The 27,247-nt window shown below is 44.5% G+C and overlaps 1 protein-coding gene across 1 annotated transcript in view; it reads right to left on the bottom strand.

The window, feature by feature from the left end:
- Positions 1-10,470: 10,470 nt before the first annotated feature.
- The window catches only part of DNAH1 (dynein axonemal heavy chain 1), a 117,633-nt gene continuing 100,856 nt past the window's right edge, over positions 10,471-27,247 (bottom strand). The window contains exons 65-79 of the mRNA XM_068253183.1: positions 26,997-27,192; positions 25,629-25,780; positions 25,282-25,478; positions 23,484-23,628; positions 23,201-23,359; positions 22,914-23,045; positions 21,712-21,882; positions 17,759-17,938; positions 17,472-17,648; positions 17,012-17,179; positions 16,809-16,939; positions 15,940-16,084; positions 15,659-15,865; positions 13,576-13,810; positions 10,471-11,344 (exon numbers count right to left, since the gene is read on the bottom strand). Of these exons, the coding sequence (XP_068109284.1) occupies positions 11,223-11,344; positions 13,576-13,810; positions 15,659-15,865; positions 15,940-16,084; positions 16,809-16,939; positions 17,012-17,179; positions 17,472-17,648; positions 17,759-17,938; positions 21,712-21,882; positions 22,914-23,045; positions 23,201-23,359; positions 23,484-23,628; positions 25,282-25,478; positions 25,629-25,780; positions 26,997-27,192 (2,517 nt within the window). The 3' untranslated portion in view covers positions 10,471-11,222. The remainder of the gene's footprint in view (positions 11,345-13,575; positions 13,811-15,658; positions 15,866-15,939; positions 16,085-16,808; positions 16,940-17,011; positions 17,180-17,471; positions 17,649-17,758; positions 17,939-21,711; positions 21,883-22,913; positions 23,046-23,200; positions 23,360-23,483; positions 23,629-25,281; positions 25,479-25,628; positions 25,781-26,996; positions 27,193-27,247) is intronic.

Genomic DNA, 27,247 nt, shown 5'->3' with positions numbered 1-27,247 from the left:
CGTTTGAACGTCCCGTCGTTCGCCCGCTAAATCGGGCGTGTGTACAGACTGTCATTCGCTTGATAAGAGTGAGTTTGAGCGATCCGCCCGGCGGATTGCTCAAACTCCCTCTTATCAAGCGAACGACAGTCTGTACACACGCCCGATTTAGCGGGCGAACGACGGGACGTTCAAACGACCCGTCGTTCGCGGAAATCCGACGTGTGTATGGGCCTTTACCTTCACTTCAGGAGTGGTGTGTCAGGTCTGGAGCTCATGACCATAGTGCTGCTACTGCCCACTCCATAGACAGACAATAGTTGTGACAATTAGTGTTGGTCTGGCGAGGTAGGACCTGCAGAAATAGCAGCAACTTGCTCCTGAGTACTGGAACTGATATCTGTTAGGCTGGACTCACACTGGCGAGAAAAATATTCTGAATATCGGAATGGACTAGATTGGCAGGCATGTGAGCAGATTATACGTAGAAATAGGATCCTTTCACATCACTCTGTATTGGATCTGTGAGTCTATTCCGACAAGAGAAATGCAAGGTTGTGTGGTTCATGATAATTCCAGATGTGGATATGGAATACCGACGAAGCAGATTCAAACAGAATCGATGGTAGTCTATGAGAACTGACAGTGTCCGTTCTCCCTAGGTTGATCTCTGCATATACTTCAGCAATTTACTCACCTGTCTACTGTCACCTTGGGTCTACTGCCACTGCGTGCACCACCACTCGATCTACTGCAGTGGAGAAGTGCCAGTATAAAAATCGAAACCCCAGCAAAAGCTTGGGATTCCCCATCCCAATTGGATTGCAACAGATCAATAGGAATCCTCTCTCTTCAGGGAGAGATTCTCATTGGTTCACTGACTAGCGGACCAATGAGAATCTTCCCTGGTAGAGGAGGACTCCCATTTGGCTGTTGCAAGCCAATGGGGAGCTCCATATTCTTCTGCCAGGGCTCTGATCTGTATACTGCGACGTCTCCCCTGCAGTGACCTTGGTGGAACTGTTGGTGGCAGCAGCAGCGGACCGCAGCTTATCCTGAGTGGATATGCTGTGAACTGTCTGTTGTGCATCTGATGCAGTGAAGATAAAATCCTAACAATTTACTACCTAGGTAAATAAATAGCTGTGGAGTGAAAATGAGAAGTACTGCAGCAATGAACTAGTCAGCACTAGCCTAGTTCTTAATTTTTATAAAAAAAAAAAAAAACTGACTGTAGAGGTTGTTTCAGTGATCTAAGTAATCAGGTCCTGTAATATCCAATGTTGGATTCTCCAACCACATCTGGGGAACTCTGTAGGACGGTTGTTAGAAGGTGGTTCCGTTACTAGCCTTGTATTGCAAATGCTGTTGTTACACGCCGGGCAGGCCCCACGTTAGACTGTACAGCGACCCTCTGGCTGGATCCATGCTGTCCTCTCATCACGATTCCTTGTGGAATAATAAATGAGGTAACATTTATCAGCACACTGGCTCACTGGTCCATACTCTGTGGTGTGACTGTGCAGAAAAGTATGTGTGAAAATGCTCTGTCTAGCGTTTTGAGATTTTATATAATTTGACGCAGCATTGCCTGGGTATGTATTTGGTTGTTTGGCTTTTGCCCACTTTTTCCAACCTTGACACAGTCACTCAATAACCAGGTTTGTGAGCTTTGGGTCCTTGTCATTCATAATTTACATTTTCCCATTGAAATGAAACAAATCTGATTGGCTTTTTCTGGCTCTGCCCCCTTTTGAAAATTTAAACCCTAATCACCCAATGACTGACTGTACTAGGTTTGAGGCCTCTGCTATTAGCATTGTAAGAATGGCAACAATTTGAATATTCTGCTTGAAAAGCAATAGGTGAACTTTGATTGGCTGTTTTGGGCTCCTCTTTTCTGAATATTAATCCCAGTGAGGAAATGTACTAAGTTTGAGAAGCCTGCGATTAACAGTCTTAGAATGGCTGTGGTTTTAATTTTCCCTTGTAAAATGAATGGATGAAATTGAATTGGCAGTTTTATGCTCCACCCACTTTCCCTGAATTTTTAACCTCAGTCACTAAGTGACTAACTGTGGCAAGTTTGGGGACTCTGGCTTTATTACATTAAGAATGGCAGCCTTTTACATTTTTTCCCATCGACGTGAATGGCTGAAATCTGATTGGCTGTTTGTAGCGCCACCCAGGTGTGCAGGGGGGACACGAGTAGGTTTGCAGTCAGCCCTGGGCCACCCATGAGGCGGGGTGAGGCAGGTTCCTCAGGCGGCAAAAGTAGGGGGGTGGTGCCCGCGTGGGGGAGCCGCCAAGCCGGAGGGGGTAGCAGCTAGGAAGGGGGAGCGGTGAGCACAGCAGTCAGACACCCTCACCTGGAGCTCCCCCATCCAGCCATTTGTGCAGCATTTAAGTCAGCAGCGAGCAGTAAAGCAATGACTCACCTTCTTCTGTTCCAGGCGTTATGTTCCACTGCTCGCGTCACTTCCTGTAATGCCGCCCACTATACTTCTGCAGTATAGTGGGCGGCATTGCAGAAAGTGACGCGAGCGGTGGAATGCAGCGCTGGAACACGGAAGGTGAGTCATTGCTTCCCCGCTCACTGCTGACCTAAATGCTGCGCAAATAGCTGGACGGGGGAGCCCCAGGTAAGTGAGGGGTTTAAACCCCCCCCCCCCTCCACCGATGTGCCCGCTGCTCCCCTTTCCTGGCTGCTACGCCCTCCAAGCTACCTATACTGGGTGGGGGGGCATCCTCACAAGTTTGCTTTAGGCAGCAAAAAAAAGTCTAGAACCGGCCCCGTTTGTAGTTCTGGTGCATTGGTGTTGGGTGCCGCCAATTGCATAATGCCTCCAGAGATTGGACATAATTAGCCAAGGCCGGGATATCTGAGTTCAGCTATTATTAAAGAGAACCAGATATGAAATGAAGGAAAGTTTATACATACCTGGGGCTTCCTCCAGCCCCATACACACGGATCGCTTCCACACCGCCGTCTTCCGCTGCCTGGATCCGCCGGTACCGGGTCCCGTCATTACCGCGAGTTGGCCAGTCGGCCGCGGCCAATTGTCCGCATCACAGGGGCTCCCTCCATATACCTACACGTGCTGCTGCATACTGCGCAGCCACATGCGTACGTGTATTGAGGGAGCCCCTGTGATGCGGGCAATTGGCCGCGTCCGACAGAAGTGACGGGACCTGGTACCGCCGATACAGGAAGCGGAGGGTGGCGGCATGGGAGCGATCCAGGCTTATGGGGCTGGAAGAAGCCCCAGGTATGTATAAATCCTTTTCCTATTTTAGCTGGCCATTTCTCTCTGGTTCCCTTTAACCGAGCTCCAGAGATTGCTTATTGTTAGAATATCAGGAACAATACATTACCAATATTCAAACTATCTGCAGCACCAGAGGCCCAAATGATGCCTATAATATAATACTCATCCTCACACCCACTGAAACGGTACTGTAATAAATCATGGGATCCTCACTTTTACAATGTTTTTGAGATGGCAAATTTTTATCTTATTTATTTTTACTTTTGCTAGCTTTTAAAGCGGATCTGAGATGAAAAACTTACTATAACAAGTAACTTGTCTGTATATCTTATCTAAAGTTTAGATAGTTTACACAACATATCTATCTGCAAACAGCTTCAGAAAGTTTATCATTATTTATTCCTGTAATACAATGACAGCAGCCATGTTGTTTGTAAACATTACACAGAGGCAGGCTTATCTGCATCTTGAGCAAAAACCTAATCCCCTCTCCTCCTCGCCTCTGCCTCTGAAATCTCTGGCTAGTAATACCTCCCCCTCCTCCTGCCCAGACTGAGCTCCCATGAGCCCTTGCTACTGTCTGAAAGTGCCTTGGCTCTCTGAAAACCTTTGGGCGTGGCTTGTTTAGTTTATAGGCAATTAGAGTATTAAAACAAAAAAAGTATTTGGCTTGAGGAATGCCGTATAAACTATAGGAAAGGAACACAATTATGCAATGAGTAAAAGTTCATCTCGGATCCACTTTAAAGTAGTGTTGCCAAAGATTAAATGTGAAATTGGATGTAGGCTTATGATACAGAGAGATATAGGCAAGAGCAAGAAAGAGGTTAGCAGCCAAGAAAGAGCACACAGAAAAAGTGGTAGCAGGAAGAGTTAAATGACAGACACTGTAGAGAGAAAGTGGAGGACAGCGACTGAGGAGAGAAAAGATGGAGGAGAGAGGCGATAGAGGACATAGACTGCAGACTGTGCAGAGAAGTTGGACTACAGAGACTGTAGAGAGAGAAGGTGGAGGACAGAGACTGTAGAGAGAGAGAGAAGGTGGAGGACAGAGACTGGGGGGGGGGGGGGAGAGAAGGTGGAAGACAGACTGTGGAGAGAGAAAGAAGGTGGAGGACAGAGACTGTGGAGAGAGAGAGATAAGGTGGAGGACAGAGACTGTGGAGAGAGAGAGAGATAAGGTGGAGGACAGAGACTGTGGAGAGAGAGAGAGATAAGGTGGAGGACAGAGACTGTGGAGAGAGAGAGAGATAAGGTGGAGGACAGAGACTGTGGAGAGAGAGAGATAAGGTGGACAGAGACTGTGGGGAGAGAGAGAGAAGGTGGAGGACAGAGACTGTGGAGAGAGAGAGATAAGGTGGAGGACAGAGACTGTGGAGAGAGAGATAAGGTGGAGGACAGAGACTGTGGAGAGAGAGAGAGATAAGGTGGAGGACAGAGACTGTGGAGAGAGAGAGAGAGATAAGGTGGAGGACAGAGACTGTGGAGAGAGAGATATAAGGTGGACAGAGACTGTGGGGAGAGAGAGAGAAGGTGGAGGACAGAGACTGTAGAGAGAGAGAGAGAAGGTGGAGGACAGAGACTGTGAAAAGAAAAGCCGTGAAAGGCGGTGAAATGAGGAACTGACTGAGAGGAAAAGGAAGGCGTGGGAAAGTGTTTTATGTGTGCATTGCACGTAAAGCTTTACTCTGGGAATCTTGTCTTCCTTAATTAAAGGACATCCGAGGCGAAAATAAACTGATGACAAAAACAATTGTATCTATTTTCAGTCTCCTAAAAATGACTTTTTTTTTAAGATGTCCCAGTTTTATTTTATTTTTAAATCTAGTTTTTGTTTCTACTGTTTCATTGTCTCTGCACAATGACCACTTCGTTTATGTATGCCAGAGCTCAAATCTATGAATTATTGACCCTTTTTTTTATCTCTTCCCTGCTCTCAGAAGCCATTTACTGAGAGGAAAGTGTTTTATGGTTGTAATTGCTTATCGGTGAGGGTTATGCTATAATCTGACCTAGTCCAACACAGGCAGAAACTGTCACTTGCATACCTGATGTTAAACTTTTCAGGCAGAGAAAGGAAAAAAAAAGAACACAGCATTGTTATTAGTGTGCTTGGCACTTTGCATACACATGTCTATCTCATCATGTCACATCAGCTGTCCTTAGTTTAAACTAATAATCTCCTTACCTCATCCCTGCTCCTTGAGGCATCTTTATTGTCATCTACGATGATCCTCAACTTTTAGTCATGCGACACCACCTGTCCTACTAAAAATGTGCTGTGATTGTGAGGTCCTGATACAATCCTGTAAGAGTGAACAGAGGCTCCAGCAGGATAAAAGGTTCTAAAAGGCTTAAAATCCCTCAGGAGGTGGTGGTGGACTCGCCTTCCCGAAGCAGACAAGATACCGTCAGTTTTATGACAACAGGTTTATTAATACACTCCAAAACAAACAGTGCAACGTGTTTCACGGGTATGCCCCCACTTCCTCAGGCAACAGACAGATAGGAGTACACAGTATAGTCTCAAGGTCACGAATAGCGGCTCTGAAACAGAGGCGCTATTCGTGACCTTGAGACTATAATGTGTACTCCTATTTGTTGCCTGAGGAAGCGGGGGCATACCTGTGAAACGCGGTGCACTGTTTGTTTTGGAGTATATTAATAAACCTGTTGTCATAAAACTGATGGTATCTTGTCTGCTTCGGGGAGGCGAGTCCACCACCACCTCCTGAGGGATTTTAAGCCTTTTAGAACCTTTTATCCTGCTGGCGCCTCTGTTTACTCTTACATTATCAATATCCACCCCTGGTGGAGGGGTTGATCCCCATTTTTCTTTATGTACAGAGAGCGACTTTTAATCCTGAGTGAGGACAGGTCTAATCTCCTCACCTGCCTGTACAGTGGTTACCTAGGCGGTAACCCACGTTTGTGAGTATATACAGTGGAGGAAATAATTATTTGACCCCTCACTGATTTTGTAAGTTTGTCCAATGACAAAGAAATGAAAAGTCTCAGAACAGTATAATTTCAATGGTAGGTTTATTTTAACAGTGGCAGATAGCACATCAAAAGGAAAATCAAAAAAATAACCTTAAATAAAAGATAGCAACTGATTTGCATTTCATTGAGTGAAATACGTTTTTGAACCCCTACCAACCATTAAGAGTTCTGGCTCCCACAGAGTGGTTAGACACTTCTACTCAATTAGTCACCCTCATTAAGCACACCTGTCTTAACTAGTCACCTGTATAAAAGACACCTATCCACAGAATCAATCAATCAATCAGGCAGACTCCAAACTCTCCAACATGGGAAAGACCAAAGAGCTGTCCAAGGATGTCAGAGACAAAATTGTAGACCTGCACAAGGCTGGAATGGGATACAAAACCATTAGCAAGAAGCTGGGAGAGAAGGTGACAACTGTTGGTGAGATTGTTCGAAAATGGAAGGAGCACAAAATGACCATCAATCGACCTCGCTCTGAGGCTCCACACAAGATCTCACCTCGTGGGGTGTCAATGGTTCTGAGAAAGGTGAAAAAGCATCCTAGAACTACACGGGAGGAGTTAGTGAATGACCTCAAATTAGCAGGGACCATAGTCACCAAGAAAACCATTGGAAACACATTACACCGCAATGGATTAAAATCCTGCAGGGCTCGCAAGGTCCCCCTGCTCAAGAAGACACATGTGCAGGCCCGTCTGAAGTTTGCCAATGAACACCTGAATGATTCTGTGAGTGACTAGGAGAAGGTGCTGTGGTCTGATGAGACCAAAATAGAGCTCTTTGGCATTAACTCAACTCGCTGTGTTTGGAGGAAGAAAAATGCTGCCTATGACCCCCAAAACACCGTCCCCACCGTCAAGCATGGGGGTGGAAACATTTTGCTTTGGGGGTGTTTTTCTGCTAAGGGCACAGGACAACGTAATTGCATTAACGGGAAAATGGACGGAGCCATGTATCGTGAAATCCTGAACGACAACTTCCTTCCCTCTGCCAGGAAACTGAAAATGGGTTGTGGATGGGTGTTCCAGCACGACAATGACCCAAAACATACAGCAAAGGCAACAAAGGAGTGGCTAAAGAAGTGCTTCACATTAAGGTCATGGAGTGGCCTAGTCAGTCTCCGGACCTTAATCCAATAGAAAACCTATGGAGGGAGCTCAAGCTCAGAGTTGCACAGAGACAGCCTCGAAACCTTAGGGATTTAGAGATGACCACACCCTCTCCCAGAAGTGACAACTGGAGACTCAGCCATAGGCTTTGCTGCTGCAACCCTTTGTTGAAGCTCCACCACGATATCATTGCTGGAACTTTGGGATTCTGAGGTGACACTAATGCTGCCATATTTTTTTCTCTCCTTTTAAACAATGCATGTTGCCTGGTTTGTCCCTCTTATCCTGTGTCTCTAATACTTTTAGCCATAGACCCTGAACAAGTATATGCAGATCAGGTGCTGTAACTCAAGTCTGACTGGATTAGCTGCATGCTTGTTTCAGGTGTTTGATTCGGATAATTTTGATGCAAGAAGGATCAGCAGGAAGCCAGGAAACTGGTGAAAGGAAATAAATGTGGTAGCCTCTGTGTCATGATCTCCTAAGGACCACGGTCTTAAACCCCCCTAGTGACCAGGCTATATTTTTCAATTAAGGCCACTGCAGCTTTAAGGGCTCACTGCAGGGCTGCACAACTCAGCACACAAGTGATTTCCCCCCCCCCTTTTTTTTCTGCCCACCAACAAAGCTTTCTGTTAGTGGGCTATGATCACTCCCAGGATGTTTATTTTTTAAAAAATACAGTTGTGTTCAAAATTATTCAACCCCTACTGAAATTGAGTATTTTTGGCCAGCTTGACATTGATTTTGATCATTTCAGTCATCTTGTTTACAATTAAATCAAAGAGGCACTTGGAAGTCAGACAAATGCAACAACATTTATAATGAAATAACCACAAATGTCTTTTCTGTGCTCACATCATTATCAGTTTTATTCAACCCCCAAGTGATATTCATTCTTAGTACTTAGTACAACATCATTTTCCAGTTATAACCGCTTTTAAATGTGAAGCATAGCTCGACACAATTGTCAAAACTTTTGTGGTAGTGTTCTGTGGACTGATGAAACAAAATTAGAACTGTTTGGGCCCATGGATCAACGCTATGTTTGGAGGAGGAAGAACAAGGCCTATGAAGAAAAGAACACCTTGCCTACTGTGAAGCATGGCGAGAGGGGGGGGGGGGGGTCAATCATGCTTTGGGGCTATTTTGCTTCTGCAGGTACAGAAAAGCTTCCGCGTGTGCAAGGTACCATGAATTCTCTACAGTACCAGGAGATATTGGATGACAATGTGATGCAGTCTGTCACAAACCTGAGGCTTAGGAGACCATGGACCTTTCAACAGGACAATGATCCCAAGCATACCTCCAAGTCCACTAGAGCATGGTTGCAGATTAAAGGCTGGAACATTTTGGAGTGGCCATCACAGTTACCAGACTTAAATCCGATTGAGAACCTCTGGTGGGACTTAAAGAAAGCAGTTGCAGCGCACAAGACTAAGAATGTGACTGAACTGGAGGCTTTTGCCATTGAAGAATGGGCTAAGATACCCGTACATCGTTGCAAGACACTTGTGTCAAGCTATGCTTCACGTTTAAAAGCGGTTATAACTGGAAAAAGGATGTACTAAGTACTAAGAATGAATGTCACTTGGGGGTTGAATGAAACTGATAATGATGTGAGCACAGAAAAGAGATTTGTGGTTATTTCATTATAAATGTTATATTTGTCTAACTTACAATCAATGTCAAACTGGCCAAAACACTCAATTTCAGTGGGGGTTGAATAATTTTGAACACCTCTGTATATTTCTTTTCTTAATAATAATAAATATGCCTTTATTTTTCTTTATAATTCCCTAACCCCCCACCCCATCAGCGCAATCGGCTTCAACCTATGACAGCAGATCACTTCCATGCTGCCCAGGGGGACAGCCATTTCATACGGCTGTCCCCAGTACAGCACTGCCGTAGATCACATCGCTGTACGGTGTAAATAGATGGCGGTTTCACCGTCTATCAGTCTCCTATTGGCGATCGCTGCTGGGAGACTGATGCCGGAGCGGAGCTCTGTCATTCAAGCAGAGATGCACGCGCAATCTCCTGCAAAACTCTTCCCCAGGACTTGAGTGGTCCTGGGGCTGCGGTCGCCTTCATGCCAATCAGTGTGGAGCGGTCGGCAAGGGGTTAAAAACCTGAAGAACCTGAGTAACAGAACAGTAACTACAGAATTGCTTTTGTTCTGATATATTTTAATAGAGTATTTAACTGTACAGCTGTGAAAGGAACATGTAACTGGAACATCCTGCTATGACAACTGCTTCCATCACTAAGATGAACTTGCTGATGTAATGGCAGCTTTATGCCACCCAACATTATTTCAATTAAAGTGAATCTATCAGAATATAGGTATGGGGCTGCTATCACAGATATGTTAAAGGTACAATATCTGGTACTCTATTCCTTGTCCTCATGCTTAGTAAGTGAATGATGTAATTAGCAGTAGCATGAGAAAACAAAAGCTGTCATCAGCAGGGGGTGGAGAGACAGTAACTGTACTTCAAACAGTTGAGAAAAGTTACACTTGATTACATTCACACCTTTCCCTGGATAAATATGGGGGGTGGCAGCTCCTGCAGCTATTAGAAACTTATGAAACCGTGCTTGGCTCATCCCTGATCCACAATATCTCTGTGAATTTTCCATTCATCTCCGGGTCCCTTCTTGGTCTCTAATCACTCCTTGAAAATTTTGGCTAAAGCCACATTTTTATACAGGAAGAGGCAGGCTTGCTGTGGTTTTTTTTTTCTATCACCCTCCCATTCTCTCCACTTCCCCACCCCATTCACATTTCTTAAATTGTACCTAAGGTGAATTTTAGTATTCAGAGTAGATACCTCAGTAGTAGAAAGCCTTAGAGGAGAGAACATTGTGCCTGCCTCTTCCTTTCAGAAATTTTGACTTTAGCCAAAAGTCAAGTTTTTCAAGGCATGGTTACGAAGACTGGGGGGGGGGAGAAGGAGAGGAACATACAACACCCAGAGTTTGTGGATCTAGCATGCGTACCTCTGTGCTTACCTTACATAGCTTTGCCTCGGGACAGTGATAAGGTTAAATAGCGAGGAGATATTTCTCTCATTGAAATCAATGCATGGAATGAGGAATTTGACACCTACGTTTTATGACTACTGATTCAACAAGAAGTTTCCATTAAAGTCATCGAAGCTCATCAGCTGCACACAGAGAAACAACCTGGAACAGTGTCAACCTGTTCATTATTTGCTCTGAATGCAGTGGGGTGTCTATCACAGACACAATTCTTAATATATTTAATCTGGAGGTGCTTTGTGAACAAGTCTTCAATGGTAGCTGCTGGTTCTCAGATTATTGGAGGACAGCAGAGCTCTGATGTATGTAGTCTTCACACTTACAAGGATGGGCTGACCTCTTATTTAAGGTGCAGTTAATCAGTTCACTAGGGACCTGTATGAAGTGACTCCTACAGCACCTTATTGAAAGCAAGGAAACTGTGGTGCAAAAACAACAATTGCTTGACTCCCCAGGGAGTCATCTTCTGGTTCCCCATCTTCTTTCCTTGGCATTGGTTCTGCGAGGAACGTCTTCAGGCTACCACCTCTAAGATAAAGGATGCATTCTGCCCCTTCCAAGAATCTGTACCAGAGGATGATAATGGAACATACCTTGATTGACAGGGCAGCCACCCACGTACCAGTGAGGTGTCTGGAAGCACCAAAGAAGTCCCAAACAAACAAGTTAAGGCCACAGACAACAGGGAGACTTCCTGGGGAGATGTTTATAAAGTTTCCTTCTCGGAGGCAATTTTTTTTTTACTTTGCGTGGAGATAGACTTAACAAATGTAGATAAAACCTCAAATGCAGCTGGCACTTCATCAGATCAGTAGTCGAGAGCACAGATGAGAGCCACGCCGCGCTTTATCCAGTGTGTCTGTGGTTTGTTGCTGGGGAGTTCCACTGCGATGACATAATTGGTGGAGTGTCCAGTAGTAGAAAGTGTTCCTGCAAGGAGAAAAATGAGTCATCATTTTCAGCAGCTGTGATATCTAACCTGTTTGTTAGTGGAATTGATATTTCCAGACCACATTATATACAGTAAAAATGTTCCTCCTTAGCGTAGCTTAACCTCCCTGGCGGTATATTAAAAACCGCCAGGGGGCAGCCCTGCCGTTTTTTTTTTTTTGCTTTTTTTTTAAATCATGTAGCGAGCCTAGGGCTCGCTACATGATAGCCGCTCAGCGGCATCCCCCCAGCCCCTCTGATCGGCGATAGGCGATCAGGAAATCCCGTTCAAAGAACGGGAGTTCCTGGAGGGCTTCCCCCGTCGCCATGGCGACGTTGCGGGATGAAGTCACCGATGTCATGGACATCGTGACGTCTAAGGGAGACCCGATCCACCCCTTAGCGCTGCCTGGCCTATCAGCACCATGGGTCTAGGGGGGGGGGGGGGGCTCTGCGGATACGCAGATCGGGCCAGCAGGGCCTGAGAAAACCTCCTGCGCGGCTTACCCCAAACTACGTTCGGGGTTACCGCCAGGAAGGTTAAACAAAAATTCCATGCTATAACTTACCGTATATACTCGAGTATAATCTGACCCGAGTATAAGCCAACCCCCAACTTTTACCTTAAAAAACAAACACTGGAAACATATTTGACCGAGTATAAGCCGGGGTGGCAAAAGCCACAACCACAACACCACTCACAAGCATGGCCGGCCACAACCATACATTAGAAAAACAGCATACATTCAGCAGATTGCAATAATAAGCCAGAACATAGGCCTACAATGGAGATGGACATGCAAAGAACTCGTGTTGCAAAGTTTAAGCTGACATATAGATAAACATGCACATCCACCTTAGAGAAAGCTTGGCGCAAGCCACGTGAAACGGTCGTTAGGCCGTGCACCCTCTGGCACCCACCGCTGCTGTCTCCATCTGCACCCAGACGCCACCAAAGATGCCATCGGTATGATTTTTGAATTGTCACATGACTTTTTGTATACTACCATATCCTGCTGATGCCTTGAATTTGCATCTCTGTGTCACATATTGCACACTAAATACTATAGTGCCAGACTTCTTTTTTCTATGCCTCACAGTTCATGCCATATAGATAAAGCAAGGAATGCAGAGCCTCATAATCAACTATCTGAAACTTAATATAGGAATGCAAGAATTCTCACCACTCTCTTGGCCCAAAAATAAGGCTTATACTCAAGTATATATAGTACTTTTTTGAGCTTGTGCACAAGAAAATTATTTCAGGAAGGCCAGCAAAAATGTCTCACATCAATATAAACTGCAGACTGGGAGAGTTTATTTTTTTCAGTCAGAATTTGATTAGATAAAAGCGAAATAGCTAAATATACTAGATTTGTGGCATCGATATCCGTCCCATTCAATCATAATGGCAGAGACTGATGCTGCAACCTGGCCGTCAATAGATGGTTTTGATCCATTTCCGGACAGAGTTATTGAGACAATTGATCCGCATTCTGGAAAGACCTCTCTCAAAAAGCCCTTGGGTGATTGAGTGATATGATATTCTGATAATCAACAGACCTCACGGCCCGAGGCAAGGCTTCTTGGTGCACACCGCCTAACTTTGGTGCAGCTATAGCAGCAACCAAATATAGACTTCACAGCCAGTCTCCCCCATGCAATGTGTTCCCCAACTCTCTCCCTCCCCCATCTTGAGCCTGTTCTAAGTGTAGAAGCAGCTCACTTATCCACCGTGCATCCACTTTAGCTCTTCTGTCCATCGCTGGGGGTGCCTGTACCACACGGCCCTGTCTTATGTGCTGACCTCACATGGACAAGTGAGCTGATTCCACTTTTGAGGCTGGGGGGAAGGGGGGGGGGGGCTTTGCATGGGGTTGTCCGGCAAGCGGAGGCAGGATCATCAGAGAGGAGTCTATCAGATGGTCAATGTGGAGGCCATGGACTAGGTGTATGACCACCTTTACGTTGCTTTCATCAGAACTTTTGCACACAGGTATTTTTGTTTTAGAACAGAATCCCTTTAATCTGATGTTTCTGTATGATGCAAACTGAAAAACAAAAAACAAAACGACCCTATTCATTATTAAAGGGAACGTTTGGATACAGCTGAAGAGGGTTTCATTCAGCTAGATTATAAGGTCTATGTTGTATTCTGAAGTTAATTGAAGATGGAACCATCAGCGGAAAATTCCCAAAACACCTCCCTTTGTGCACCCCTTGTCCCTTACCTGCACGTGTCAATGTCTTGTAGATGGGGCACAGGTAAGTCCCAGAGGTGGAGGGTTTGCGTTCTGGTACCGGCACCAGCCAGATGACTGCCATTTCTGTATAAAGCTCCTTGGGCCGTGATTCCACCAGCTGCATCATTGTCTTGTCCCAACATGCCCCTTCCAGAAACAGCCCATATATGTAGCATCCCTCTGGGGGGCGCTGCTGCAGCTCTGACACGGTCTTACGCAGAACCTGCAGAGGGTACAAAGATAAAGTGAATGCATTTTCTGCACAGTATGCATAAACAATGAAAAACTGGGGAATAGGAGAGCTGAATCAGGAGAATTGGAGGGATGCAGAAGTACTGGTATATTAAAGAGAATCTGTACTCTGAAATTCTTACAATAAAAAGCATACCATTCTATTCATTATGTGCTCCTGGTCCCCTCTGTGCTGTTTCTGCCATTCTCTGCTGCAAACCTGGCTTGTAATTGCCAGTTTTAGGCAGTGTTTACAAACAAACTAACCAGCTTCTAATAGGCTCAGCTAAGCAGAGTGTGTTAGTCACACAGAGCCTGCAGGGGGTGTGTACAGCTTCTAGCTAATCACAAGCAGCCCTGCACATTCCAGTCTGACTGCCTCAGCCTGACTGTGCCGACTATAGAGAGAAGATTAGATCATATAACAGAGATAACACAGCTACTGTGCAATTAGGAAAAGCTGCAGTAAGCCAGACCACATTAGAAAAGGCATAGGAACTTATAGCATAGAAGAAATAAAGATAAACAATTTGTTACAGAGTCTCTTTAAAAGGCAAAGACAATGCTACAAGAAAATAAGAATTAACCTTGTTGTTGGACAGTTCTTCACGTGTCCATTGTAAACTGCATGCATTCTTCTCAAATGGTCATAAAAAATAAAATTATTATTCCTTTTCTCCCTATGGGTGGCATGTGTCTTCCTCCTACCAGAGGGCCTTTTACAGGGCCGGTTCTCTCATGAAGCAAGGTGAAACATTTGCATCAGGCGCAGAGATGGCAGGGGCAGCATGTTTGTACTGTGTTTACACTAACAGCATGCCGTCAGAGTAGGATGAGAAGCGAGAGGAGAGTGGGCGAGAGGTGAAGAGGTCATCGTTGTGGGAAAGCAGCATGTTATGCTGTGTGAGGAGTCCGACAGTGAGTTAGGAGGAGGGAGGCAGGAGAGCAGCAGTGTTTCATTTGACCTGCACAGCAGAAGGGAGGGGCTCATCCTCCCAAGTTTGTCTCAGGCAGCAAAAAGTCTAGAAACGGCCCTGGCCTTCGAGTGTGATGATCCAGCACATAATCTTAGCTGTTCCTAGAGCTGCAGTCTTCTGAACAGAGTTCTAATATTCTTGGGATCTGTTCTAACTACTAGCTTACAAATCATGGTCCCGACTGCTCTTGCCACTACTGGAACCACTTTGGCGTTCGCTTTCCACACTACCTAGTTCCTCTTTCAGGCCCTGGTACCCCTCTAGCGTCTCATGCTCTCCTGATGTTTCTGTCACTTGGCACTTCCTCATCTATCATCACTACTGTTTTCTTGTCTGGTTGATTGGTCAGTACCTATGTGGATCTGGAAGTCCCACATGATCTTTATTTTATCCATCAACCCGTTTTCAGATGTCAGACTGCTTACAGAAGGGCACCTGCAGGACTAGGAGGATGTCCTGGTGCAGTAGTGAGAGACTTTTGCTCACTTAGTTTAAAGGACAACTGTAGAGGGCTATGAAGGCTCCCATATTTATTTATTTTTAAACAATACCAGTTGCCTGGCAGCTCTGCTGATCTATTTGGCTGTAGTAGTGTCTGAATAAAACCTGAAACAAGCATGTAGCAAATCTTGTCAGGCATGACTATAATGTTAGAAACATCTGATCTGCTGCATACTTGTTCAGGGACTACAGCTAAATTAGAGGCAGATCAGGAGGACAGCCAGGCAACCAGCATTGTTCAAAAGGAAATAAATATGGCAGCCTTCATAGCTCTCTTGCTACAGTTGTCCTTTAAGGGAACTAAAACCTAATTGTACTATTGTAGACTAAACCACATTGGTTGAGTCTATTACATTTCTCACCTTAAATTCAAAGGAGATTGTATCAATGGAGATTACATGTTTACGAGCATAGTTCTGTAGTGTCCCTGTTAGGAAAGCTTGGGGAAAGAACAATCCACTGATCCAGAAGACAGCTGGGATCCCTTTGGTGATCCACTTCTGGAGGAACTCAATCCTTTGAAGGAGATCTATTACCCAGGAGGCCAGAGGCTTCAGTGATGGATAAGCCTGGAAGAAAGAAGATCTTACAGTACTGATGAAGATATAAGTAGTGGTTGCTACAGTCACACCCAGACTCTGACCTTTGCCCTCCAGAGCTCAGGCACTGAATTGTTATACAGACTGTTGGCCATCAGCTCCAGCTGAGAGGACATGACGACCTGGCCTTTCATTGCCTTCAGTAAGTCACTTAAAGTCTGCGAGAGGGCACCAAGGAGACGGTTATACCTAGAAGAAAAGTGTACTGTATGTTACTATATTTATATAGCACCATCATATTCTGTGATGCGGTTCTAAGGAAAATAGACAATAATGGGTGTCATAAGCACATTCATAGTTCATCCATGGTACAGTTATGCAGCCAAATGATGCATTTGTATAGAACACGACCTGTCGCCAGAGGGATAGAGCTCGGATTCCTGCTGGGTGACATGAATTGGAGGTTTGTACTTTGCTTACAGGGGTAATATGACAGATTGCGTTTAAGAAGAGTTATGCTTTAAGGGTGCGCTTGATGATTTTAAGGCTTAAAGCATGGAAGCCAAGATGTGGAAGTTACCTCCAAAGAAGGACTAAAGAATGTGAGAAGTCCTGGATGACAAAGTTAGTAAAGGTGAATAAAGTAGAGGATACAAGGGTTTCATGTGTGAAGCAAATGTTGAAGGAGGAATGGAATCTGGAAATTAGTGAGGGAATATATGGTAGGTAAAGGTTGTGGAGAGCTTTTGTGAAAGATGGTTAGGAGTCTGAGCTCCGTTTCATCCTCTGAGGGACAGCCAGTAGGAGAGATTGGTATAATAAACAGACATGTCTCTGTAGTGTACAGAGTACACACCAAAACGCAGGAGACCATAGCAACCTCTGCAGAGTACTGTGAGTCTTAATCCCAGGACCTCAGCGCTACCTACTAAGAAGACGCACTACACTGACACACCACAGCTATGCTCCTTACCGTATAACCTCCTGAATCAGAACAGTGTTCATTGACTCCTGGTACATCACAGGGTATTTGGCCATGACATCTTGTATAGGAATGAGAGGAGGAACTTTTTTCAGGATGCTCTCGGCGACTTCCTCTACCATCTAAAAAAATCAACAAATCAGTAACACAGTTTATATCTTACAAATATGCCTGAAAATGACAACGCAACTCACTTCTTCCCGGCTTCCTCCCCTGCTCTGTGTACGTGGCTGTAGTTTCACAAGGGATCCCAGCAGTGCAAAGCTTTCGTTCTGAGCAAATGTGATGTTGGCGTTTTCATGGAGGCCAAACAGTTCTGTCAGATCATTGAGTGGAAGAGAGCGGATGTACTGCAGGTAACCCTGGAGGAGACACATAAAGCAATTTACCACCGAAGCAATGATTATGAAGATTTTCAGTTACGATTATTGCTCAGCACCAGCTGTAGATGTTCTACTTTTTGTCTCTATATCACCAAGGGGAAATGAAAGGCATTCTCCCATTGGGAACCCAGGCAGCAAGAACACTCAACCCAAGGTCCTTGTCCTTCCTCACCATGTCCATTAGTAAGTAATAGAGTTTGCCAAAGTTTCACTTTTATCCAAAGGATAATTACCGTAATTATTAATTAATTTGCAAGAAAGTTCAGCTTACGTTCAGGTCATAGGCTGGGCTGATCTGATGGTAAACTCCAGATTCAGAGAACTTATAGCCATCTTCCAAGACAGGCGTCTGGTAGAAGTCCTGCAGGATGCTCAGCAGGCATCTCCTGTCCCAATCGTCTGTAACACGGCCACCGTAATTTATCTCCCCTGCTGTATAACGGAGAACCTGCAGCAGAGAACACAGCTTTACAAACTCCTGCATGAGGTTAAACTTTATATCTGGAAATAGGGAGTGTCACATTAGAACACAAGTAGACTCCGACCCTCACTTCTTACCTTATACGGGGTGTCGGCATACTCCTCAAGGAACATCCGCAGCTGAGAAATGCAGATCCTGAGATCTCCATCTGTGAATTCATACGGGATGTTGAAGCCTAAAGGACCAAATTTCCGTCTTTCTAGTGTGCTTCCGTGGAAGAGACAGAGAGATAGCAGTAGGGCTTTGTATTCCGCGGCCTAGAGGGTGACAGTGGCAATGTCAGAGGCAAAGTAAAAAAAAAAAAAAAAAACACAGGTGATTTAGTGGAGAGGATCCAGACAGGGAAGTATACTGTACATTGCCCATTTACGGTGTTTTTATTGGTGCATGCAGCTTTAACCACTTGAGGACCGTGGGCTTTACACCCCTTAAGGACCAGCCACTTTTTTCCATTCAGACCACTGCAGCTTTCACGGTTTATTGCTCGCTCATACAACCTACCACCTAAATGAATTTTGGCTCCTTTTCTTGTCACTAATAAAGCTTTCTTTTGGTGCTATTTGATTGCTGCTGCAATTTTTACTTTTTATTATATTCATCAAAAAAGACATGAATTTGGGCAAAAAAATGATTTTTTTAACTTTCTGTGCTGACATTTTTCAAATAAAGTAAAATTTCTGTATACATGCAGCGTGAAAAATGTGGACAAACATGTTTTTGATAAAAAAAAAACCCATTCAGTGTATATTTATTGGTTTGGGTAAAAGTTATAGCGTTTACAAACTATGGTGCAAAAAGTGAATTTTACCATTTTCAAGCATCTATGACTTTTCTGACCCCCTGTCATGTTTCATGAGGGGCTAGAATTCCAGGATAGTATAAATAACCCCCAAATGACCCCATTTTGGAAAGAAGACATACCAAAGTATTCACTGAGAGGCATAGTGAGTTCATAGAAGATATTTTTTGTCACAAGTAAGCGGAAAATGACACTTTGTGACAAAAAAAAAAAAGTTTCCATTTCTTCTTACTTGCGACAAAAAAAAAATGAAACCTGCCACAGACTCACTATGCCCCTCTCTGAATACCTTGAAGTGACTACTTTCCAAAATGGGGTCATTTGTGGGGTGCGTTTACTGTCCTGGCATTTTGGGGGGTGCCTAATTTTAAGCACCCCTGTAAAGCCTAAAGGTGCTCATTGGACTTTGGACCCCTTAGCGCAGTTAGGCTGCAAAAAAGTGCCACACGTGGTATTGCCGTACTCAGGAGAAGTAGTACAATGTGTTTTGAGGTGTATTTTTACACATACCCATGCTGGGTGGGAGAAATATCTCTGTAAATGACAATTTTTTAATTTTTTTTACACACAATTGTCCATTTACAGAGATATTTCTCCCACCCAGCATGGGTATGTGTAAAAATACACCACAAAACACATTGTACTACTTCTCCCGAGTACGGCGATACCACATGTGTGGCACTTTTTTGCACCCTAACTATGCTAAGGGGCCCAAAGTCCAATGAGTACCTTTAGGATTTCACAGGTCATTTTGCGGAATTTGATTTCCAGACTACTCCTCACGGTTTAGGGCCCCTAAAATGCCAGGGCAGTATAGGAACCCTGCAAATGACCCCATTTTAGAAAGAAGACACCCCAAGGTATTCCGTTAGGAGTATGGTGAGTTCATAGAAGATTTTATTTTTTGTCACAAGTTACCGGAAATTGATTTGTATTGTTTTTTTTCACAAAGTGTCACTTTCCGCTAATTTGTGACAAAAAATAAAATCTTCTATGAACTCACCATAGTCCTAACAGAATACCTTGGGGTGTCTTCTTTCTAAAATGGGGTCATTTGCAGGGCTCCTATACTGTCCTGGCATTTTAGGGGCCCTAAACCATGAGGAGTAGTCTGGAAATCAAATGCCGCAAAATGACCTGTGAAATCCTAAAGGTACTCATTGGACTTTGGGCTCCTTAGCGCAGTTATGGTGCAAAAAAGTGCCACACGTGGTATCGCCGTACTCGGGAGAAGTAGTGTAATGTGTTTTGGGGTGTATTTTTACACATACCCATGCTGGGTGGGAGAAATATCTCTGTAAATGACAATCTTTTGATTTTTTTTACACACAATTGTCCATTTACAGAGAGATCTGTCTGAGGGCGTTCTGAGGGTAAGGGCGGGTGATTGAGTGCCCTAGGGGCAGATAGGGGTCTAATCTGATGGGTAGCAGTGACAGGGGGTGATTGATGGGTAATTAGTGGGTGTTTAGAGGAGACAATAGATGTAAACACTGCACTTGGGAGGTGATCTGATGTCGGATCTGTGGGCGATCTATTGGTGTGGGTGGGTGATTAGATTGCCCGCAAGGGGCAGGTTAGGGGCTGATTGATGGGTGGCAGTGACAGGGGGTGATTGATGGGTGGCAGTGACAGGGGGTGATTGATGGGTGATTGACAGGTGATCAGTGGGTTATTACAGGGAAGGACAGATGTAAATAATGCCCTGGCGAATTGATAAGGGGGGGTCTGAGGGCAATCTGAGCGTGTAGGCGGGTGATTGGGTGCCCGCAAGGGGCAGATTAGGGTCTGATCTGATGGGTAACAGTGACAGGTGGTGATAGGGGGTGATTGATGGGTGATTGATGGGTAATTAGTGGGTGTTTAGAGGAGAGAATAGATGTAAACACTGCGCTTGGGTGGTGATCTGATGTCGGATCTGCGGGCGATCTATTGGTGTGGGTGGGTGATCAGATTGCCCGCAAGGGGCAGGTTAGGGGCTGATTGATGGGTGGCAGTGACAGGGGGTGATTGATGGGTGATTGACAGGTGATCAGGGGGGATAGAGGCATAGATAGAGGGGTCTAGGGAGAATCTGAGGGGTGGGGGGGTGATCAGGAGGGGGCAGGGGGGGATAAAAAAAAAAATAGCGTTGACAGGGAGTAATTGATGGGTGATTAGGGGGGTGATTGGGTGCAAACAGGGGTCTGGGGGGTGGGCAGGGGGGGGGGGGGGTCTGAGGGGTGCTGTGGGCGATCTGGGGCAGGGGGGGGGGAGAAATCAGTGTGCTTGGGTGCGACATAGGATGGCTGCAGCCTGCCCTGGTAGTCCCTCGGACATTGGGACCACCAGGGCAAGAGGCAGCCTGTATAATACACTTTGTAAACATTACAAAGTGTATTATACACTTTGTATGCGGCGATCGTCGGGTTAACATTACAAAGTGTATTATACACTTTGTATGCGGCGATCGTCGGGTTAACATAGTAACAAGCTTATCTCATCATGCAAATAGCACAAAAAGAGTCCCATTTTGGATAAGATAAGGACACTATGACCATGAGGTAATTGAATCCCCCTTTATAAGGAGTTTACACAGTGATGTAAGCCTACTGTGTAGAGGATGTTTGCTGTGGAAGGGACGGTAAGCTGTGGCAGTAGGGAAGGAAAATTAATACTGAGATGGGTTGCAAAAAAAAGAAAAAAAAGAAAGAAAAGGGCAGAAGTGATGTTACTTTTGTCATCACAGCGAAACAGTAAAGATGGAAACCAGCAGAAACATTATTTTCCTTTTTCATATTACATTTCTCCTTAATCTGACAGTGAATACTAAAAAAACAACAGGGTAGGTAAGATAACTAAGGATTTTCAGTTAATTCAGTTAATATGGAGTTTTCTCACACTTTAAGAAACACCACAAATCTGTGACTTGAAGGATTTGTGTCTTTCCTCCATTGTTCTCCAAGCTGCATACAATGTTGCCTCCCCACATCTGTACACAATCATCCTGCTTTTTTTTTTTAAAAAAACAGCAACATGTTCCCATGCCTTGATGCACTTGACTACTGTACATGTCCTTCAGCGGCCTGAACAAACCACCCAAATGCTTTTTTTTTACTCACTTCTGTGGAGCTCGTAATCAATGCCTTACAAGTCCTGAAAATCCTTTCTATGATTTGTAGACACAATTTCTTGTCTGGAGAAAACACAGCACAACATGAGAAGCAACACTTTAGAAATACTGGCACTTACCTTCCTGCAGTCATTCAGCTCGGCATCATTCAGGCTCATGTAAGTGCGCAGTAGATTGGCCTTCACACCACGTGGCGGCTCGATGGTCAACTTAGAGCCGTTCTGCAATATGGACACTGGGAACTGGTTACTGGGCATACTGGTTAGCCAGAGGCGGAAATCCCGATGAACCTAAGAAGCAAAATAGGTTGTGATGTCACTGATGAGTCTACAGCCTAGATTCTCAACGTGTGGTACGCGTACCCCAGGGGGTACTTCTGATGGTTCCAGGGGGTACTCGGGCTTTATATACTTAACCAAGAATAACAAATTTAGAGTTGTAGAAAATGATAAATCCTATTTAAACAACACCAAATTAGTGTTTTAGCTATTTAAAAGCAATAGTAAAGGCTTGGAAATAGTTTAGAACCAATTATCATGTACTAGCTTTAAATATATATTTGTCAAGGGGTACTTGTGATAATGTTTACTATGCTAAGGGGTACTTGGTGAGTACAGGGTTTTAAAAGGGGTACATACCAATAAAATGTTGAGAAACACTGGTCTACAGCATACATGTTAACCTCTGACCCATGGGGCAAATGTGGCACACAGAGAAATCACATTTGGCTTGCGAGTGGTTTCCATACATTGCAATATGTTTGGCACACTCTAGACCACCAGGGAAGCTATACTGGAGGTAAATAAAGCCCTGTATCACCAGGGAAGCCATATATTGGGAGGGGGGGGGGGAGTACTAGACACCGGGGAACTCTATAGGGAAGGGAGAGGGGTAATTAGACACCAGGGGACTGTATAGGGAAGGTGAGGAGGGACCCCACTAGAAATTAGGGAACTGAATAGGGGAGGGAGGGAGAACCACTAAACACCAGGGAACTGAACAGGGGAGGGACGGGGCCACTGAAAACCAGTGTATTGTATAGGGGAAGGAGGAGGCATTAGACACCAGCAAACTGTGTTGGGGAGGGAGAAAGGCCACTAGACACCAGGGAACTGTATAGGGGAGGGAGGAGGGACACTAGAAACTAGGAAACTGTATAAGGGAGGGAGGGGGGCCATTAGACACCACAAAACTATATAAGGGAGGGAAAGGGCCATTAGACACCAAGGTTGGCCCGTGACTTGGTCCCAGTGTTCAATTTAGGCTCACTTTATATTTGAGTTTGTCATCTCTGGTCTACAGGGAGAGAGATGAAACCTACCTTGTCAGAGTCTATACCCTCTATTAACCTCTCCAGGGAGGGCATCCAGCTGGGTGCAAGATGGCAGTTCTGAAAGAACACCCACTTCCCTCGTTCCATGGCATTACGCATCATAGCCTCTGCCCGAGGACCCTACGGGAATGAACACAATCAAAGAGAGCTGATTATTCTAGTAGCAAAAAATAACTATAACAAGACACAGGAAGATTTCGTTTTCTGAAGACCACAGTGAGATACAGCAGTCAACCAAGGTATAATGTAACTGGGTAGTGGTAAGCTGCACCTACCTGCCCTTGGCCAAGAGAGATGGCGCTCAGCTTCTTGGAGAATCTCATTTCTTCTGCAAATTTGTAGAGATCAGCAGCTGGGTCCGTACCAGGAGAAAGGATAAAGATGAGTGGAGTGACAGGAGAGGAGTCGCGGAACACAGCACCCAGATCAGCTGTCTATTCACGGAAGAAGAGGATAAACATGAAGATTAGGACACAAAGATTATGCATATGGACTGCCATGACCAACTTATTATCAATCTCTGAATGACAATTGTGGCAATCTTATGCACTCCAGTACCTGTGGCTCTATGAACCTCTCTCCCAGTTGGTGACACACGTAGTCCTGCATAGCGTTGGTCACTTTGTCTCCTCGTAGACAGCGCAGGATCAGCATCTTCTGAAAGGCATCTAGAGACTCCTCCCATTTCCCCGGGAGTTTCTCTCTGAAAGCAGAACATAACGCAGAACCTAACAAACGCTCAGGTGACAAATCCACTGTATTTTACATAGGAATTTTTTTTTAATACAGTTAAAATTTGTGTCAGCAAGACTGCACTACGGTCATCTAGTTATTATACACTGTAATGTCCCTCTCCCCATCCATACTACTCCTCTGTCATAAACGGTAATTCAAAATAAATGGATATGAATTAGATGCGTCTCTCGTGTGGGTTCAGGGATGACATTCTGGCTTATGTGAAGAAAAATCACATACGGCAGAGCACCAACCTTGAACTCAAAGGAGGACGGAAGTATTTTAAAGTGCACCCAAGGTGAGAGTTATATGGAGGCTGCCATATTTATTTCCTTTTTAAGCAATACCAGTTGCCTGGCTGTCCTTTGCCTCTAATACCTTTAGCCATAGACCCTGAACAAGCATGCAGCAGATCAGAGTATATTCAAGATAGGTACAGAGGCGCCAAAAGGATAAAAATATCATATAATAAAACCATAAAATGGGGGGTCTTAGATGTCTACCACCCCAAAGAAGACAAATTGCAATTGTTAAAAAAAAAATTAAACAATTTATTCATACTCCAAAAACACATACAGTTTGCAACGCTTTTCACGGGTCCACAGCCCGCTTCCTCAGGCAGCATAAAAGCAGGAGCAACTAATTCGTAATTTTCGTTTTTTTTTTCATGCAGCAGATCAGGTTTTTCTGACAATATTGTCAGATCTGACAAAATTAGCTGCATGCTTGGTTCTGGTGTTATTCAGACACTACTGCAGCCAAATAGATCTGCAGGGTGGCCAGGCAACTGGTTTTGTTTAAAAGAAAACAAATATGGCAGCCTCCATATCACTCTTGCCTCGGGTTCACTTTAAGCCTGTTACCCACTTTCAATATGATAGGTAAATCACTGACCAATCTTACCATATCCATGTAGTATGAGGGTCAACAGGTATTGAATACTATGAGTAGATTGTGTAAGTAAACCCTCATACTACATGGACAAATGTTACCACTTCTATGTAGTATGAGAGCTTACTTCACAATCTGTTCAATGAATTCAAAACCTGTTGGCACTCGTACTACGTGGAAGAGGTAAACTTGCCCAATCAAAATTGGATGTGTGTGCCTGTGGCTTACATACTCCTCCTTCAAGATATTAGACATGTGTAAACTTTAGGAATGCAAGGGTCGGTTTTTTGTCCGGGTCGGAACCTAGTTGGACTATAGCATAACCCTCACTGATAAGAAATTACAACCATAAAACACTTTTCCTACCTAGCAGAAAATGGCTTATGAGAACAGGTAAAAGATAAAGGGTCAATAGTTCATAGATTTTAGCTAAGACATACTTCAATGAATGTGTCAATGAGCAGAACCAATAAAACAATCTTAAAAAATAGATTTAAATATAAAATAAAACTGTGAGATATCTAAAAAAAAGTCTTATTTTCATCTCGTGTTTCCTTTCACTACTGGTTGGAATGCTCAGTGCTGTCTCGGAACTTTAGCATTAGGTGTGGCTGGGTTAGGATTAGTTTATTTAACCACTCTTTACTGTGTGAATGCCAAGAGAGCCAATAAAAAAATGTCTGAAGCAGAAAATGTCCTACGTGGGACATGGGATCAGTTTTAGCCTTACCGATGCGGTTCGGGGCTGTCACAGATATTATGATAATCCTCTTTGTATTGGATGATTTGTTCTTTGATGGTGCTGAAGTTATGAAGTGTACTCAGGGCCTGAATATCCCTCCACGCTCGCTCTGGCAGCCAATCCGGGCATGGGTTCTCGGCCAGAGTAGGCGCTGTGCCCCCCGACAGTAGGAAACGCCACTCATCCTGTGGGACATGACATCATCAGTGCAGCTCTTGAGAAGTAATAGAAGTAATTATATTTCCTAGTTTGCATTATATATAGTACAGGTAAATTATGTATGAGGCAACGTATATCAGGTGAAGGAATCCTGGTGTTTGCTGTCAGCGTCTCACCATGTGAATGAGCCCCTGGTCCATGAGGATTCTCACACACAGCAGGAAGGAGAACATCAGCTTGTGCTTCTCGAAGAGGCTGCGGCACACGTTGCTATACAGGCTGAAGGTGAAATACGTGTTGATATTCTTGATACGTTTCTCCACTGTTTCTGTAATAGCCAATCACAGGGTGGCATTAAAGTATGTCCTTCAGACTCATCTCCAGACCACAATTTATTTACAGATCTAAGTATACTATTTGTTGCAGGACCAGAACAAGAACACCAGAGGCAGATACTCCAAAGTGTGCCCCCACTCCAAAAAGCCCCCCCCTCCCATGCTCCCACCCAATTTGCAGAGTTATGGTGCAGCAGGCAGGGATTACAATAGACGCTCGCCTCCTCCAGGCTCCGGGCTCTAGCCATTAGAAGTCCAGGTTCCATCTATCTTCACTTTAGAGTCACTTATTCTCTAGTCTTCGATTCTCACATTGAGACTTGGAGCATAACCGCTGCTGCAGAGAAGACAAACTAGACCCAGACCTCTATCAGCTGGTGCCCAGGGCCTGGAGGAGCTGAGTGTCTATTGTAATCCTCACCTGCTGTGCTGTAACTCTGCAGATGGAGAGGGGCACAGTGACAGAAGAGGGGCCCGAGGAGAGGAATGGAAGATAGAAGTCATCCCCCTCCCTGCACCCTTGGAGATCTGCGCCCAAAGACTGGAGCCTACCCGGCCTCTGCCTCGGCCTGGACCTGTTTGGTTGGTTAGTAAGCACAGTACCCAATGGACTTTTTTGTGTCAGATAAGGCTCTAGATAAAAGATCAGTTTTAAAAATATGGACATCAAATTTGAGGCAGCCAAGCTGAAAAATGTCATGGCGCGTTCTGCAGGTGGGATTGCTATATGGATCACTTTAATCACAATGTTTAGGGTGCAGAAAGGTAGAGCACAGATGGAATGTTCTGAGAAGGTCAAGCTTTGATAGTATGTGTTACAGAAAATGGCTGGTTCAAAACTCCTGATTAGGTGATTTAGAGTGATTTATGAAGCATCAGATAACTTCAGAGCTTTAAAAGAAATACAAAAAATGGTCTGCCCTTAATGTTCTCATAGGACTGGGTATATGTTTGTCCTATACCCAATTCTACCTATCTAACAACCTGATATGTAGCACCTGATATGTAGCACTTTTCATAGGTATATGACCAAATATGAAACTTCCAGCAACAAGCTCATTTCAAGGAATGCCATATTTTATGTGAAACATGCCAGTAATTGGCTCGCAAGCTATGTGCAGACTTTTGGGAAAGGCAATGGGCTAAAACAGACTGGAAGTGTTGCCATAGGCATGGGTGATTATTTGTTTGTTTTCAAGTGCGTTGTACCTGCTCTCTCTGAGTTGGCAATAGAAGCAGTAAAGATGCTAAGGAACCACTCCAGTGAGTATTGGTACATTGGATCCACGTTGGACAGATCTGAGACACAAAAGAATAATATCTGCGTCCGGACGGCCACGGGGACATACTGGCACCGAGTGCTGTCAATGTCTCTCTCTGTCTGCTCGGCCACTTGCACCTTCGCCTAGAGAGGTGAGAAGTTGGGTAATATTACACCTTGGAAGTGATTTTCCATCACC

Source organism: Hyperolius riggenbachi, chromosome 9 (genome assembly GCF_040937935.1).
Source record: "Hyperolius riggenbachi isolate aHypRig1 chromosome 9, aHypRig1.pri, whole genome shotgun sequence".
NCBI classification, from domain to species: Eukaryota; Metazoa; Chordata; class Amphibia; order Anura; family Hyperoliidae; genus Hyperolius; species Hyperolius riggenbachi.
The sequence above is the reverse complement of the archived record's forward strand: the minus strand, read 5'-3'. Positions and strand labels throughout refer to the sequence as shown.